This window comes from Protopterus annectens, chromosome 10.part0 (assembly GCF_019279795.1).
Source record: "Protopterus annectens isolate FY-2018-M chromosome 10.part0, PAN1.0, whole genome shotgun sequence".
In the NCBI taxonomy this organism is placed as follows: domain Eukaryota; kingdom Metazoa; phylum Chordata; order Ceratodontiformes; family Protopteridae; genus Protopterus; species Protopterus annectens.
The window spans coordinates 1,256,942,891-1,256,960,158 of record NC_056744.1 but is presented as its reverse complement, the minus strand read 5'-3'; the positions used below and the strand labels follow the sequence as shown (position 1 = coordinate 1,256,960,158).

At 39.5% G+C, this 17,268-nt stretch overlaps 1 protein-coding gene across 1 annotated transcript in view; it reads right to left on the bottom strand.

Moving 5' to 3' along the window:
• PAPPA2 (pappalysin 2) overlaps positions 1 to 17,268 on the bottom strand; it is a 2,663,723-nt gene that overhangs the window by 1,337,077 nt on the left and 1,309,378 nt on the right. The window contains exon 10 of the mRNA XM_044085971.1: positions 5,347 to 5,543. Within this exon, the coding sequence (XP_043941906.1) occupies positions 5,347 to 5,543 (197 nt within the window). The remainder of the gene's footprint in view (positions 1 to 5,346; positions 5,544 to 17,268) is intronic.

Here is a 17,268-nt window from a genome sequence, read left to right as displayed (position 1 = left end):
TCCAGAAAGAAAACAGGGATAAAACCAAGTCCTTTATTCAATAATACTTCCTATTCAGGTGTTAAATAAAACATATTTAGAAATGTTGTGCACATTTGAACATTCTACATTTATTTCACTATTGATTGAAATAGATCCTCTATGGTTTTTACCCCTGTGCTTACGTCCCCCCCCCCATGCTTCCTACCCCTAAAGGGTGTTCAGAACTCTGACCCTTCTTGGAATCAGGGGAATCACTAATATATGTGGATTTGGTGTCAGTAGTGGAGGACTCCTCCCCCGAAGTTGTAGTGTTTGGTCTACCTATTTTCAGTATGGATCTGGGTCTTTTTTTGCATATTTGAGTAGTATTTTTTGTTCCATCAGCAAACCAGACACTTCTTACTAGACCTACCACTGTTTAACACTAAGAAAACTTGACTGGCTTCAGTATCCTCACCACCTTATACCCAACTCATCTTAATCCACAAAATTATCTATATCCCATTTGCCTGTCCAGAAAGTATTCCATACATCATTTCTATCTAACAAACTATCCCCTTCAGTCAAATGATAAACAACTGATCGCCACAAAGGGCTGCAACAGTCAGTCTCTGTTCCAATAATGTAGCTAGAACTTGAAAAAAAACCTACAGTATCAGTCAGGTCTATCATACACCTTCATCTTTTCAAACAATTACCAAAAGAATTCCTCTCTGCCTTCATGGCTTTGACCCTGCTCCTCATCAGAGACATAGCTTCTCCTAACATCCTTCATCACCTTCTTATGCCTGCTTTAAAGCACTAAATAACTTATCTTGCTTATTCCTTTCTAATACCTAACTTTATTGTAGCGCTTAAGCTACTATAACTACTTCTAATTAGAACAGACACATTACCATTCCATTGCAACTTCTCTATTAGGACTTCACTTGCTTATCCTCTCCAATACCTCTCGCTAATATATTTCTTAAATTACTCCTACTTATCTTATACACTCCACTTCTGACTATAAATTCTCAATACAATGCTTATATATTAATGTTTGAGAATATCAATGCAAATTTTATTATACTAACTACTAAACTATATATTTACTGAAAGTATATTTTAAAATTTGTTATTGTAAATACTAATTGCATTAAATGTGCTAGCTTGGAGGTTTTTTTCTCCCGGACCTCTGCTGAAAAACAGCCCAGCTGGACTTTTCTGGTAAACAAACATCAATAAACAAATGTTAATAAATAAATAAATAAATAAATAAATATATAATGCATGTGCTGTAGTACTGTAGGACTGTAGGTGTATGAGCTCCAAGGTTATGGAGTCCTGCCCCATGCTACTACTCTGATCTACGGGACTATAATGGCAGAGAAGACACTGTTCTGTAGTACTAGGTCATGTCTGTGAACAGTTTCATTCAGCATTGAATAACAGGTATATTTTGGAGGAATATATCTTTCTATTTCTCACTCTTAAATGAATTGCTTTCTATGCTGCATTGCCTTGACCAGCCTTAGCATTGCCACCCCCCATGCCCATTGCAGCTAGAGCTAGGTTTAAAATTATTTGACCTATTCAGAGTTGGTTTTGATTTCAGAGTCACAGGTACATACTAGGCTATTAGTCAGCATACTATTAGAAGACTAGACAATAACCAGAGGTCAGAATCAAAGTCTGTGTTTTTGTAACAATGAAGTACAGACTGTAACCATTATTCTAAACCCATATATTTTGTGCTGTCAGTTAATACTGTAATACTATTCATACAATCCTCCTAGACTTTCAGACGTGTGGTGACCATTCCAAAGTTAACGGCCAAACATCTTGACATGTATAGTGATGAAAATGAGTGCAGAGTCAAGTTCTATTAATTAAAAACATACTTTTAGTGCATAGAGATTCCCAGTTCATGAGTTACAAAGAAATTATTACCATAATGCATTAAACAATCAGATTAAATGTAAACATTTGTCACTGTGCTGTATAGAATTGCTAAATGAAACTTATTGATTTTATTCATATTTTTGATCAGTATAGAGCATTTGTCTCTATGGGCCATTCTTAGACTTAGCCCTAGAATGCTGTTTGGCTAAGTGAGTTTTTAGAGTCACACACTAAGGCAACAGAGGTTGAACAACTCATTAACAGCTCCTTAATCATCTCCGCCAACTACTGTTGTTATTTTATTCATGTAATGGAACCTCTTAAATAGGATGGTGAATGGTGTCATAACTTACTGATATAACAACCAAGTGCCCCAGGATGTTGAAGACTCCTATGTGCTTTCACTACTGAGAATTGTAAATATGCTATCAGCTATATGGCTACTGACTGAGTTTTAATGATGAGGCCAAAGAATTTTCACATAACACTTGAATGAATCAAGGTTTTAGAGGTACATATCTAACTAAATGTCAGCATGCAGCAGCCCAATGACTTATAACAGTCATTCCTCACTAGACTTTTCATCATTGTCTCTCACACAGACTGCTTTGTTTCTGATATTACACAACCATTTATTTATTTTATATTTATTTGTCCTCTGGTAACTGGGAAAGTCTGACTGAGCCAATGGCCATTTTCACTGGAGGCTCGTAGAGAAAAGCTCCACAACAGACTGAAAAACATTTAATCAGTAGTTGAGTAATTATATACATGGGAAGAAAATCCCTGGATCAAATTATATATTTTAAAACGAGATGAGGAGAAAGGCCCCACAAAACACACATAAATAAACTTGACAATAACTGATAAGTAAAATTATATACAAAAAGAGGAAATCCTCACAAAAGATGAAACACAAACAGATTGAGATACATTTTCAGAATATTCCAAAGATAAACCATTACTGGAAGGTGTAATAATACACATCCTTATGGGAAGAATACTATTACACAATTATTGGGAAGTATAATATCATATATACTTTATGGTGAAGGGTTGTATTAGCCAGCCATTATTAGGAGGCATAATAATAACAATAATAATACACATACAGGTAAGATCACACATCCATTACATAATATTTCATAGCCATTACTGAAATGGGGAATATTACACTGTCTTTATGGGGCTGGGTAATGTTAAATAGTCATTATGGGGTGGGTAATTATTATATAGTCATTTAGTAATTTTGGGGATGGTTAATATTACACTATCAGTACAGGCAGAGGTAATATTATACAACCATTATAGGGATGGACAATACTGAGGGGTCGACTGTTACACAGGACCAAGAGCACTATAAGTCACTTTAATCAGTCAGTTGGCAGTTTTTTTCTTCTTAAATCTAGTGTGGCACTAAATTTTGAACCTAGGTTTGGGAAATCTTATCCATTGTCTTGTACTGCAAACAGGAAGAATCAGACTTTTGTCAATAGGAGACAGAACAACTATTCCTTCAGAATTTACATAAACGTTTAAAGTACAATAATTGCTATGCAAGGCTCCTCTAAATCACAGTTTTGTGTGACAAAAGCTAATATATGCTCCAATGGAAGCAGAGTCCAGGCTTCCTGAAGATCATTCTGGTGGTATACCAATCTTATCTGAAGTATTCTCTGATTTATCACTCAGGTTTTTCTGCCCCTATCCTTAATTAACAGATTATTGCATTTCAACTGTTTACATTTTTGTTGACTGACCACAATTTTTGTCACTTGTTTTTGGTCTGTTTCTCATAAAATTTATGTTTTTCCTGGCAAATCATTGAGTATTGAAGTTCCTAAATAGGGCCATAAGTTCATATTAGGCTAATGACCACAAGGGTCTTTTTAAGCCTAGTAATGCATCCCAGTTGAGAATCAAACCCTGTACTTTTTTCCTGTGAGGTTAACACCTTAACCATTATGCCAACCTTTCCTTGCTATAAAAATCGATTGAAATTTCCTGACTAGGAAGCGAACCCAGGCTGTGGCAATGAAAGTGCCACCACAGTTTCCCCTTATAACAATATGTATTTGCTAATCAAGTAAGCTCACTGTCCAAATTTAGGGTCAACTGAGGAGCGATAGCTGGTTAAGTGAGTTCCTTAAGCTCATACAGTAGACAAACAAGGAAGGACAGAATCAAATACTGTACCACAGAAACCCTAACTCACAACTACAATCTCTACACCAACTGCCAGACAGCAACAGATATGCTAATGCTAAACATGTTATTCTAACAACTTCCTAAGTTTATAAAAATAGTCATTAAATCATCACAAATTTTGGCCTTTGTCCACTTAACCCCACCACCCTCATTATTTTTGACATTGTCCATCCCCCATCCCCACCCCCATTATTTTTGGCTTTGTTCGTATTCCTTGTGCTAAGCGGTTGAGAGGTACACAGATGGTACATAACTATTTGTGGTAGTATGACAACTTTTTAAAATTGTCAGTATTTTCTTTGTACTCTGCTGCTTATCATATACTCTATGCGGTAACTGCACACAAACATTGGTAATGCCATGGTGCTCGATACACAAAATAATAAAACTGAAAGTGCTTGAAAATTTTTAAGTTTGTCATTGCCTATGTAGTACTGCAATGTGTACTGCAAAAAAAACTAAGGTAACTAGATCTGGACTGAAATTAGTTATTTTCAGGTTGATAGGTATGAGTTTGTTTGTTCACTTGTTTATGCATTTATTTGTTTCATTTTATTTTGAGTAGTAAGTTGACTGGATCACAAGGCTTCATGTTCTGCCACAGCTACATTATGATTATAAAGCATAGTTCAAACAAAATAATAAACATAAATCAAAACAACTTGAAACATAGAAAAACTAAGCATAAACCACACAAGCCATATTATATTAAAAAATTTATATGCTAAAATTATATTTAAACTAAAAGAGTAGCAAAGTGAAGAAGTATAAAGTTGGAAATGTAGCCATATATGATTGATGTGGGCAAGGCCATGTCTTTCCATTTTCCAGAAAAATTCCAAAACATTCCACAACTTGCACTGTAAGGGTACTGGAAAACGTAAGATTCATGACATTTGGCATTTAGGTCAATACATTGATTTACTTTAACATATATTTCTTCATATGTTTGCCACTTGAAAAGCTGTTAGCTTGCTGTATTCGATTTTCTTTACATAGATCCTGTTTAACTATTTTCCGTATGCTGATGCACACAATAAAGTATAACAGAATCATGGTAACAATCACAGATTCCAAATAAGAATTATGGGAGTGAGTTATGGAATATCCTTTTATGAGAATGAAATGTCATTTATTTTAATAATAACAGATAATCTTCCTGATTATGGTCTGACAAAACTCTCCACGAGACGGGTTATTTCTTGGCTCATTTGTAGTGTTCAGCAGAATGCCAAAAACTAGAGAAAGTAAGACAGATGACCTTTGTCTTACCTTAGTTAAAGAAGGCTGCCCTACCACAGCTGACACAGGGCATCTATTCTCATCCTGATGTGATGCATAAGCACGGGATGCCCACTGGTCCATAAACCCTGATGGTGTGTGGAAGCCACAGTCATTAATGCTGTTTCCTTTTCCAGGTGTTTCACAGACTCCATCTCCATATATGAGGTAGCATAGACTAGGCTCCCCTATAATGTGTGAAAAAGAAATAGTAAAGATTAAATGGGTAGCTGCTACAACCTAATATGAACACAGCAATTGTATATATGCAAGAAGAATTTGTATAGCTACACATCTGAATATGAAAATAATCATTTGGCCATATAAGGTAGATAGTTTCTAAGGCAACATCTACAATACAGTTTCAATTCCATAAACTATTACATTTAATTACATTTTCTATACAGCTGGATGAGATAACCAGGCTATCTAGTTTGTACTTTAAATGTATTCAACATTTTATTTACTTTCTTTTCTGATCTTTGCCTTCACTTCTCCTTCACCTGTGTCATGCCTGCAATATTGCTGCCATGGATTTCTTTTCCTCTAAACATTCTGACAGATATATCATGGGGTCACAGTTGGTTGGATCCAGGTTCTAAATTTTCCCTACAATGCTGCCTGTGTTCTCTCCGCCCTCCTTCTGTCCTTTCTGTTAAGGATGACCTTTTCACATCTTACAGAAATGATCTTGTACACCCATATCATGCTCTCCCTGTGTTATCATGTTTCTAGTCATACGATCTGTAGTTTATATAGTCTGTGGTTGTATCCTACCCATCTGGCACATGCACAGCTCTGGTGTATTTCCTCCGGACTCCTTCCAGCAGCCTTATAACAATCTGCTTGTGTGACATTTAGACTTGCACACAGCCAACACTTTGTCCCCAACCAGGATCAATTCCAATAACAGCAATACCTTACATTTTTATAATGTGGACTTTATGCCCTGAGGATATGCATCAGTATTCTGCTTCCAATGTCACTTCACTCACCTGATTCTCCTGTTGATGTGTAATCAGCAATACCAAACCCATTTTTACTCTCTATTCATTTCTGCTCCCCTCAGTTTATATTTAATACCAAGGTCACTGTGGCCCAAAAGCAGGACTTTATCATGTTTACTGAACCTCAGTTGCTGTTTTGAAGCTCCTTTGGGAGCCAATTCAAGTTTATCCTTACAGTCTTCCCTACATCCTTCACTGCTACCATTAAGTCTATGTCATCAGTGAAGACCACAATCATGTTTTCTTTTTCTGCACGTGTCTTAAATGAACACGTTGAAATGTCTCGGACCCTGGGCAGACCCTTACAACAGTCCACTATTCATTTTCCTTATTCCCACAAATATACTTCTCACCATAACCCTCTGTGCCTTACCATTTATGCACGTAGTAGTCCCATTCCATGGCTGTATCACACAACATGCTTTTTCCTAGAAGCCTCCTACAATGATCAGAGTTAAAGGTATTGCTGGAGTCAGTGTAGCTTATGCCTACCAATAATCCTCTTGTTATTTTGACTCATAACCCTGTTATAAAGTTTTTCTGAGCCATAAATTCATGTCAGTTGCTATCCTGGTGAAGCTATAAGCATTTCCCTCTTGATTCTATTTATGGCATTCCCTGCCAGTGCTCTTAGACTAGCAGGCCTGTAGTTTCTGGATTTTTCTTGCTCTCCAAGATAACACACTTGCTGTCTTCCAGCCATCAACCAATTCTACTTTGGCCCTTAATTACTTCATCTTCTAACACACAGGCCAGGATCTTGAAATCTCCTAGAAGACAAGTCATCTTGTGTCTCTGCTTTATGCTCCTTAATCTTCTCCATTTCTTTCGAGGTTTCAGTCCTCTGCTTTACTTGCTTTGCTGTATCTCTCCTTCCCAGCATTGACCTCTCCACTTGCTTTGTTTCTTCTCTTCTGTAAACAATGTAGCAGAGTATGCATTCAGCACTCTACCCTTTTCTCAATATTCTGTGATCTTCCTCTAGCATCTCTCATTCTGGCTAAGTGCGCTGCTCTTTTCTTTCATTCTGTTGTGCAGATTGCGAGATGCTTAATGTCAACAACAAAATATATGACGTGAAATCAGTCTGGAATGCCTTTGTATGTTCCGTGTTTCTCAGTGTGTTTTTACAGTTTACATTTCAGAGTTCATTTACATGAACAGCCTTGCAGCTTGTAGTTCAGTTTCTGTCATACTAGTATTTGCACATAGCAGTGCTGCTGTGCAGTATTGATGCCAGAATGCACAGCAGTGATTCCAGATTTAAATAATATAACTGTAATATTGCTGAACTACATTGTGATACTGTCAAAATGCTTGCATATTCCCTGTGAAGGCAAAGTAATGTGAGAGGGTTGTTGACATAGAGCAGTAATGGCACTGGTCAGCTATACAACTGAGGTTAGTTTTAGGATGGGGCTACACTGCAGTAGAAATCCTATAGCAATGATTTCATAGTGGAATTATTCAACAACAATGGTTAGAGATTTCTGTACTATAATAGAGAAGATATTTCCTACTTTAATTCCCCACTAATAAAATCAAAATGTTGTTTTACAAAACCAGCTGTGTTTGGGCATGGCTATACCACACCATGCTGTATAACAGCAGTGATGCCACCAAACTGAATTTGTGTCATAAGAGTGGTAACATGACTTAGTAATATTACCATGGAAACAAGGGAGCCTGCAGGATTTTTTGCAGGGGGGGTGCAAATCCAGAGCCCCACACACACAGCACCCCCCCCCCCACAGACACACACATAGTCATTCCAGTATCCCATTACTTGGCTATTTCTTCCCAGTTGCCATAATCATTTTTCAAAACTCTTAGTATGCATACTGTTTTATACTTTACTTCTACAATGACTACAGATATTTGGATTTAATTTACAACTTTTTCTTCAACTTTTATAGCACAAACACAGACATTTGCTAAACAAAGCAATAGTCTTACAATGAAAACAGACTTAGCATTGAAACTTCTCTGCCTTTGAAACTCACATTCACTGAAACAGCATTGAAACCCACATACAAAAAATGCATCTGGGCAGTGGTGGGTTAAGTTTACCTTTGGACTGTTTTCAAATCATAGGCCCCTTGCACACATTTTTAGGACCATGTAAAAGTACTGTGATTCACCTTCCTGATTGTATTAATTATAATATATAATAATTGAATTATATCCCTTGTATAATATAGCACCACTTGTTAGAGTGTGTTTTAAATTTATAGTTTTGAACATTTTTCCAGTAAGCAATGAAACTAAACATATGAACTAGTGATGACAAACTGCCCAGTACGGAACATTTCAACCATAAAAGGCCACTCAGAATTCTGTCATTACAGTGCACCGATATCAGTCAATATGCACATTCTCTGCAGAAGTAAAAGTCAACTGAATAACTCCACATTAAAAAGATCTGAAACTAATGAAGAGGTTGTTGCCAGAAAACAATTATATTTGAGTGTTTCATCTACAAATTCAGTGCCTATTGCCTTTGAAGAATAAGTTGCCTATTTTACATTAAAAGAAATGGTAAGCTGGTATATTGCAATAGGGAATGGGTGGCAAGCTGAAAAACAGGTTCAAAGTTACTAGGTGTCTCATCCAAAGGAGGACATACTAAGGACTGCAGTACCATACCCCCTTAAAATACAAATCTACATGCTATGGGAGTAGAACCTACAGCCCTCTGTATCAAGATGCAAGTACACTATCTGTTGTGCTACTAACACTATTTTAAAATTCTATATCACAATGATGATACCATTTGCTAAACAAAACAGTTGCTCATTTTAAGCAGACTTGGCATGAGCAGCAGTAAACTTTTATTCCCTTGAAGCTCACAATTCCTTGAAAATGCACTTGAAAATAAATTCCAACAGCTAACTCTGACTAGGGCGTTTCACTCTCTCTCTCTCTCTCTCACACACACACACACACACACACACACACACACACACACACACACACACACACACACACACACACACACACACACACACCTCAACCTGTTATTGCAAGAAACCTGGAAAAATCCTGAAATAAATAGGGAGTGTCAGATTATAAATATTGCTCTGATGAACTTATGAAATTGCTAGAATAACAGGAATTGTGTTAGTATGCATTTTTCTAAAGGATAAGACACCTAAAACTCAAAATGTCTGTCACAATTTAGCAACTGGAATCCTTTTTAGGAGGAATATGGGGCAAAAATCTGGACATTCTGCAAAAACCTGGATAGCTGAGGGATGTACTACCTTCCTCTTACACACACACACACACACACACACACACACACACACACACACACACACACACACACACACACACACACACACACACACTGTGTGATAGTGTACAGTCTATGTTTCTACCTGTCATAATCTAACTTTACGCTTGTATACTTAAGTTTTTTTTGGAGGTTTTCTCCCCCGGGCCTGCACTGAAAATTGACACTTCTTGGCCTAGTTCAACAAATCCAATGCATAAATAAATAAAAGTACAGCAACATGACAAGCACTGAGAGGCAAAATACCCTTTTATGAAAATAAAACTGAAGGACTGACAATAAATTATTTTAACTTATCAATAGCAATGTACTGTAAACAGGCTTTACAAGTGTAATTTCCCAATAAAAGTACTTAACTTTGGCTGGATGGAACCTGATGCAACAAAAACACTTCTTATGCACAGGTGAGGATGCCAAGTATTGCTGAGCTCTGCAGAAATGATTCTGATGTTTTGTATTTAGAAACAAACTGGGAAAGGAAGTTAATATCCACAGAATAGCTTCTTTATTTCTTTTCAGTGAGGAATAGATTGTTAATCTGTTAACTACATTAACCCTCACTGTTAAAATGTGGCTTTCCATTGCAAGCAGCAGTCTTATGAGACAGTCACATTACATATAAAGAACACTGGTGTCTCTTATTGAATGACATTCTGAGTCATTCATATCCACATTCATCCCATAAAACAACAGAACCTCATAAACCAATGTGATTTATTTTAAACTATCTGTTTCTCCCGACATGTCTGCCTATTACTTACTGTTCTGCTTGCATTTTACACATTAGGGACAAACTAAACGTGGGGTCTACCATAAGGCTTTAGTCTGTAGCCACATTTCTCGGTACATAATCTGCATACCATTGTTAAGAAATACTGAAAAGAGCCCTGACATCTTTTAGATTACTATGGTTAATGCAGGTCATATTAGGAGCATGTTTAGAAGCTTGGCTACAGTCCATCATTCGCACATTATAGGAATCACTTATACTTGGATAAAACCACAAGATTCTATTCCATATGCTGTAAATGGTAATTATCTGCTCTACAAAAGTCAAAGGCTAGAGGTGAGAACTGGAATTATTGCTGATAACATGATGCATATCCAGCTTACTGGTACCAGTTTCCTTTTATACTGTATGGCATGAACCAGACTGGTTTCTGCATTAATGTGTAGTTGAAGTAAAAGTAGTCTAGACTAAATTCTGACATTTTAGCTGGCAAATTTGCCCTTCATTCTCATCTGTATTTCCTCATATTACCCTAACGTTATCTTGTAGTACTAGTGTAGTAGGTCACCTAAAACCAGTTATTAAACTAGTTGAATGAAGAGAACATTTCATTTAAATACATGGATGTCTTTCATGGTTCACTGTTGCAGTCATCACTGTAGGGTTCTTCCTGCCAGCAGCAGCCCCCGATCAGCCAGAATCCCAAAGTCTGGATCGGGCGCCAGCTGAGGTCGCATTTATCCTGACGTCAATGTGCTGGAAGGTATAAAGACCTCAGCTGACACCATTTCCCCAGCTTTTCTTGCCGCGCGGTGCCCCTTGCAGTTCACTGATGCCGGTCAGCCTGTTCCTGTTTATTTTTGGATCTAATCCCAGGATTTTTGTTTTTTACAGATAAGTACCCCATTGGGGAGGTCTTTTTCTTGCTCCAGTCAGATGTCAGAAAAAGTTAATAATTGTATTTCTTGTGGGAAGCAAATACCTCATAGGGATTTTCACTCTTACTGTATTCCCTGCCTGGGTCCTGACCACGACGTTGCTAATTGCGTGTTTTGTGCTAGATTTAATCAGTGTACTATTAGGCATAGATATAACTTTGCCTTTTACTATTTTGGTAAAAGGTTTAATTATAACATGTCTTCAGACTCTTTTCTGGCTTCTGGGGTGTGTAAGAGGTGCAGGGATGCAGACAGGCCTCCGAGGTCCACAGCAAAGTATGTTACTCAGTTATTGCCAGTTGCTGGTTCATCGGTCGTCAGTGAGGCGCCTTTGCAGCCCCTGTCGTCCGCGACTTTTGAACCAATTGCCTGTACCAACTCTGGTGTGGAGCTGATGGGGTCTTCAGAATTGCCAGGGACTGGACCTTCGGATACTGCTCCCTCAGTTGGGTCCAGAGCCGGTAGGCAAGTACCGGTTTCTGAGGGAGTTCTCAGACCATCACAGCTTCCTGTAAATGTGGATTTGGGTTTACATGCTAAGTCAAAGTCTAAGGCTCCAGCTAAAGTGAAGTGGCTAGCACAGGCACCTTTTGATCAGGGTCCTAGGCCTCAGAGGCAGATGCTTAGGATGGCTGAAGATCTCTTAACTATGATCAGAGGTTCTCATCCCCCTCCTGACAAGTAGCCTAGATTACAGTCCGATTATGATTCTTCAGACCAAATTTCTCTTTCTTCTGCTTCTTCCCTTGAGCAGGATTATTCTTTTCCTCTTTATGAGGATTCTGATGCTGAATATTCCTTTCCTTCCGCCTCTCCTCCTGAGGATTATTCTTTTGGTGAAACTTTGCATGATATGAGGGTGCATTTTCACTGGGAAGGGCAGGAATTCTCTGAATCCAAGAAAAGGCTTAGGGATTTTCTTCTTCTCCCACAGCATAAGCCTCTGGCTATTCCCCCTGTATTGGACATTGTTGATGATGTTTTTTTGGAAGCTTCTCTCTCTCTCGATTCTTTTCCCCCCTACTCCAGCCAAACTGGATAGGTATTATAGGGTTCCAGATTCTCATAAATTTCTTTTTAAAAATCTTTCGCCTGATCTGGAAACAATTTCTCAGGGTCCTAAGGGTGTTAAAGTGGCCTCTGCTAAAAATCCTATTCCCTTTGACTGAGAGTCCAGGGCTTTGGAGAGATGGGGTAAAAAGGTTTATACTTCTGCTACATTGTCTATTAGGGCTTTGAACTGTCAATTTCATATGCTGAAGTATCAGCAATACCTTTTGTCTGTATTTCAACAAAAGATATCAGCTGTTTCTATTGGTGCGGATAATCAGAAGTTACAGGATGTATTTCATGCTATTGAACAAGTGGGTAAACATACCCTGCATTGTGGTTTTGATTCTTTGGAAGCTTCTTGTAGGGCTGCAACAACTGGCGCTGTTATTAGAAGACATGCTTGGTTAAGGGATCAAAGCTTGCTGGATCAGATTAAAGCCAAACTTTTGGATGCCCCTTTGCAGCACGATGTTCTGTTTGGGTCCAAAGCTGAAGAGGTATTGAAGAAAATGGAAGACAAAGCCAAATCTATGCAGACGGTTAAGGATTTTCTACAGGTGCAACCTCCTAGATTTAGCAGAGACTGGCCAACTAAACCTTGGTCCTTTCTGGGCTCGGACAGGTCTCAGAGAGGCAGATTCAGGTGTTCCAGAGGTAGGGGACAGTCACAGTCCCATTTTAGGAACAGACAGTGGAGTGCCCCCTCTCCCAAGGGAGGTGAAGATAAGTCTCACCCTACCGAAAACAGTCTTTATGACTCTCCCTTTCTAGTTCCAGGGGCTCCTCTCCTGGAAGCTCCTTTGGGGGGAAGGATTTCTCTTTTTTATCAAAATTGGAACCACATAACCCGGGACAAATGGGTTCTGGACATAGTCTCAAGAGGTTACAGATTTAATTTCCACACTTTGCCAAAACCGAACGGTTGGCCAGACCTGCCAAATCATCAGTGGGCAGAGGCACAACAGCAGGTTCAGTCCCTCCTGGCTATGAGGGCCATAGAATTGGTGCCAAATTTAGAAATTGGGCAAGGTTTTTATTCCAGACTTTTCCTGGTTCCCAGGAAGGAAAATTCGTGGAGACCAATCCTGTACCTCTCTGTACTAAACACCTTTCTAGATATACCAAAATTCAAGATGCTCATTCTGCAGCAGCTGCTGCCTATGTTGGACAAGAATGCTTGGATGGTGACTTTGGACTTAAAAGAAGCTTACCTGCATATTTCTATAAGGCAAGAGTGCAGAAGGTATCTGCGTTTCAAAGTGGGCTCGAAACATTACCAGTTCTCTGTGCTGCCCTTTGGCTTATCTACTGCGCCAAGGGTCTTTACGAAGTGCCTGGCACCAGTAATGGCATTTTGCAGACAGAAGGGGATTCAAATTTACCCTTAACTGGATGACTGTCTTCTTCAAGCGGACGACAAAGACACTCTACTTCGGCATCTAGCCTTTGTGCAGCATCTTCTTCAGTGCCTTGGTTTCACAGTGAATCTAAAGAAATCAAACCTGGTACCCACGCAACAAATTACTTTCATGGGTGCTCTTCTGAGTACTTCAACCCAGATGGCTTCCTTGACACCAGACAGAAAAGTGCAACTAGCTTCTTTTTTCCGACACCTGGCTTCAATGAAACAGCTGACTGCAAGAATAATTCTGCAGGCTTTGGGTTACATGGCCTCCTGCATTCTGCTAATACCATATGCAAGGATGCATATCAGGAAACTGCAGTGGTACCTCAAGAGTGTCTGGTCTCAGCATTACCACAGTTTGGAAACAGTGGTCACGATTTTGCCTTGTCTCCAGCGAGAGTTTCTTTGGTGGGCCGAAGCCTGTCTACAGAACAAGGGGAAACCTTTTTGTCCTCCACCGACCAACCAAGTTCTGACAATGGATGCTTCAGATTATGCATGGGGAGCCCACATGCATGGGAGATGTCTTTAGGGTATTTGGACGAAGGAGCAAACCCACCTGCATATAAATTTGAAGGAGATGCTAGCTGTACAGAATGCCCTGAGAGTCTTCAGGGACCTTCTTCTACCAGGACAATTGTTGATATGGACAGACAACACTACAGTGATGTGGTACATCAACAAGCAGGGAGGCTCTCACTCTTACACCCTGTGCAGATTAGCCATGAATCTCTGGTACTCTGCTCTGACCTGCAGTGTTGACTTACAGGTGCGATTCCTGCCAGGGAAAGACAACACTATGGCAGACGCATTGAGCAGATGCATTTCAGATCCACATGAATGGATGTTGGATGTTCGGATATTCAGGATGATTATAAAGGCTTGGGGATGTCCTGACATAATCTCTTTGCATCCCCTCAGAATCATCAACTTCCAACATTCTGCACAAGGACCTACCACAAACTAGCATGGAGAGTGGATGCCCTCTTATTCAGTTGGAAACACCTCTCAGTATATGCCTTTCCTCCCTTTCCTCTTCTTCCTCGGGTACTTCTGAAGATAAAACAGGACAGACCACACATGATTCTACTGGCTCCCAATTGACCTCGGCAATTCTGGTATTCCACTCTGATGAACTTGGTTCAGAAGCCTCCCTGTTTTCTGCCTCAAATCCCTCATCTACTGTCTCAATGGGACGGCCGGATACTGCACAGTCATGTCGAGACTCAGCATCTAGCTGCCTGGCGGATCCATGTTCTGTAAACACCTCTGCCCTTTCCAAACAGGTATTGAATGTAATCCTTGAAGCTAGACGGCCCAGCACTAGAAAATCTTATGCGGGAAAATGGAAAAGATTTTGCTCCTGGAGTCAAGTCCAGGGTGGTGATTCTTCTGTTCTAAACATTCCTCTGATTTTACCGTATCTGACAGAGTTATTACATATGGGCCTATCTTTTTCGTCTGTTAAGCTTCATGCTTCTGCTATTTCTGCACATTACAATACGGATCCTCCGATTTTTTTCTCATCCATTACTTAAACAATTTCTTAGAGGGGCTAAGAATATTCGGCCCCCTATAAGGGCTCCTGTTCCCACTTGGGATCTTAACTATGTTTTGGAGAAATTAACTTTGTCTCCTTTTGAACCTGCAGCTTCCACGGATTTAAAATTTTTGTCTTGGAAAACTGCTTTTCTTTTAGCTATTACCTCTGCTAGAAGAATTTCGGAATTGCAAGCACGCATGGCTGTGGAACCCTTCCTTATTTTTCATCAGGACAGGGTATCTCTATGGAATAATCCCACAGTTATGCCCAAGGCAGTGGCCTTGAATCAGTCTATTCATTTGCCTACCTTTTATCCTAATCCTCAAAGTGAGGAAGAAAGTCTTTTGCACTCTCTAGACGTGCACAGACAGCTTTGTCTATACCTGGACAGGACCAAGATATTCCAGAAATCTGATCAGTTGTCGCTTATGCTCCTACTGTTCAGGGGAAAGCAATCACTAAGCAAACTATTTCCAAGTGGTTTGCCCATTGCATCAAGTTCTGTTACTCTTATCATGGCAATCCGGTTCCTGTTAATGTTAGGACTCATTCTACCTGGGCTACTGCTACTTCAGCAGCTTTTCTTTGTGGGGTTCCTACCAAGGATATTTTGGAAGCTGCTACTTGGAGTTCTGTACATACTTTTTCTAAGTATTGCAACCTCCTTTTCTATTCTAAATCCAGGGCAGGTTTTGCTTCTGCGGTTTTGCAAGGTTTTGTAACCACTCCCTCTGTTTCTCCTCCAGCCACCCTTTCTTAGCTTTGGGACTCAACCCTACAGTGATGACTGCAACAGTGAACCACGAAGGACATAGTACAGTTGTGTACTCTTACCATAAATGTAGATGTTTGAGTGTGTTCACTGTTGCAGTCCGGGTTACCCTCCCTCCTATCCCCTCTTTTGTTTTTTCCTTGAGTATTGTCTGTTATGAGGTATTTTGGCTGCTGAGGTTTTGGGCATTGTTTCTTTTTCAGCCTTTTCTTTCTGGGCACCTGTTATCTGGGGCAAGAAAAACTGGGGAAATGGCATCAGCTGAGGTCTTTATACCTTCCGGAGCATTGATGTCAGGATAAATGCAACCTCAGCTGGTGCCCAATCCAGACTTTGGGATTCTGGCCAATCAGGGGCTGCTGCTGGCCGGAAGAACCCTACAGTGATGACTGCAACAGTGAACACACTCAAACATCTACATTTATGGTAAGAGTACACAACTGTACTTTTAACATCTGCAAAATGAAAGTCTGTCTCTTACATTACAGTTTCAATTTAACATGGAAATGCATAAAATGCTAGATGACTGCATTAAATCGCTATGTTTCTAACTACAACTCTTTGTGTTCTCACATTTGAAAGGGAAATAATAAATAAAGACTTAAGCTTTCACTACCTTTTTCTCAAAAAAAGTACCTCTAATGGTGTGGCAATTCTTCACTGAATTCCTACTGCTAACTCCAGGCCAGATAATCGCACCACTTGGGACTTCATTTCTATACAACACACGGCACTAATAACCAGAGACGGAGTTCGTAGACTAAGTAAGCCAACTACTGCATGTGCACATCTAACTTCTTCTTCTTCTTTTGGCTTTTCCCTGTTGGGGTCGCCACAGTGGAACTCCAGTCCGCTAATGATTGGCAGTAGATTTTTACAGTGCCGAGTTGACAGCCCAATGCCCAACCTTCAACAAAGGCACACCCATTCAGGCATGTTTTTCGAATGCCACTCGACCGTGGGGAGGACATGCAGACTCCACACAGAAGGCGCTCCATCCGAGAATCGAACAGGAGTACCTCTTGCTGTGAGGTGACAACGCTACCACTGCACAACTGCGGAGAATGACATTGTGAATTTTCTTTTCCATCGAAACACATCATTCAAGGTACTTTTGATCAAAAACTTAAAATTTTAGAAAGATGTGTTTAAACTGAGAAAGCTGCAAGT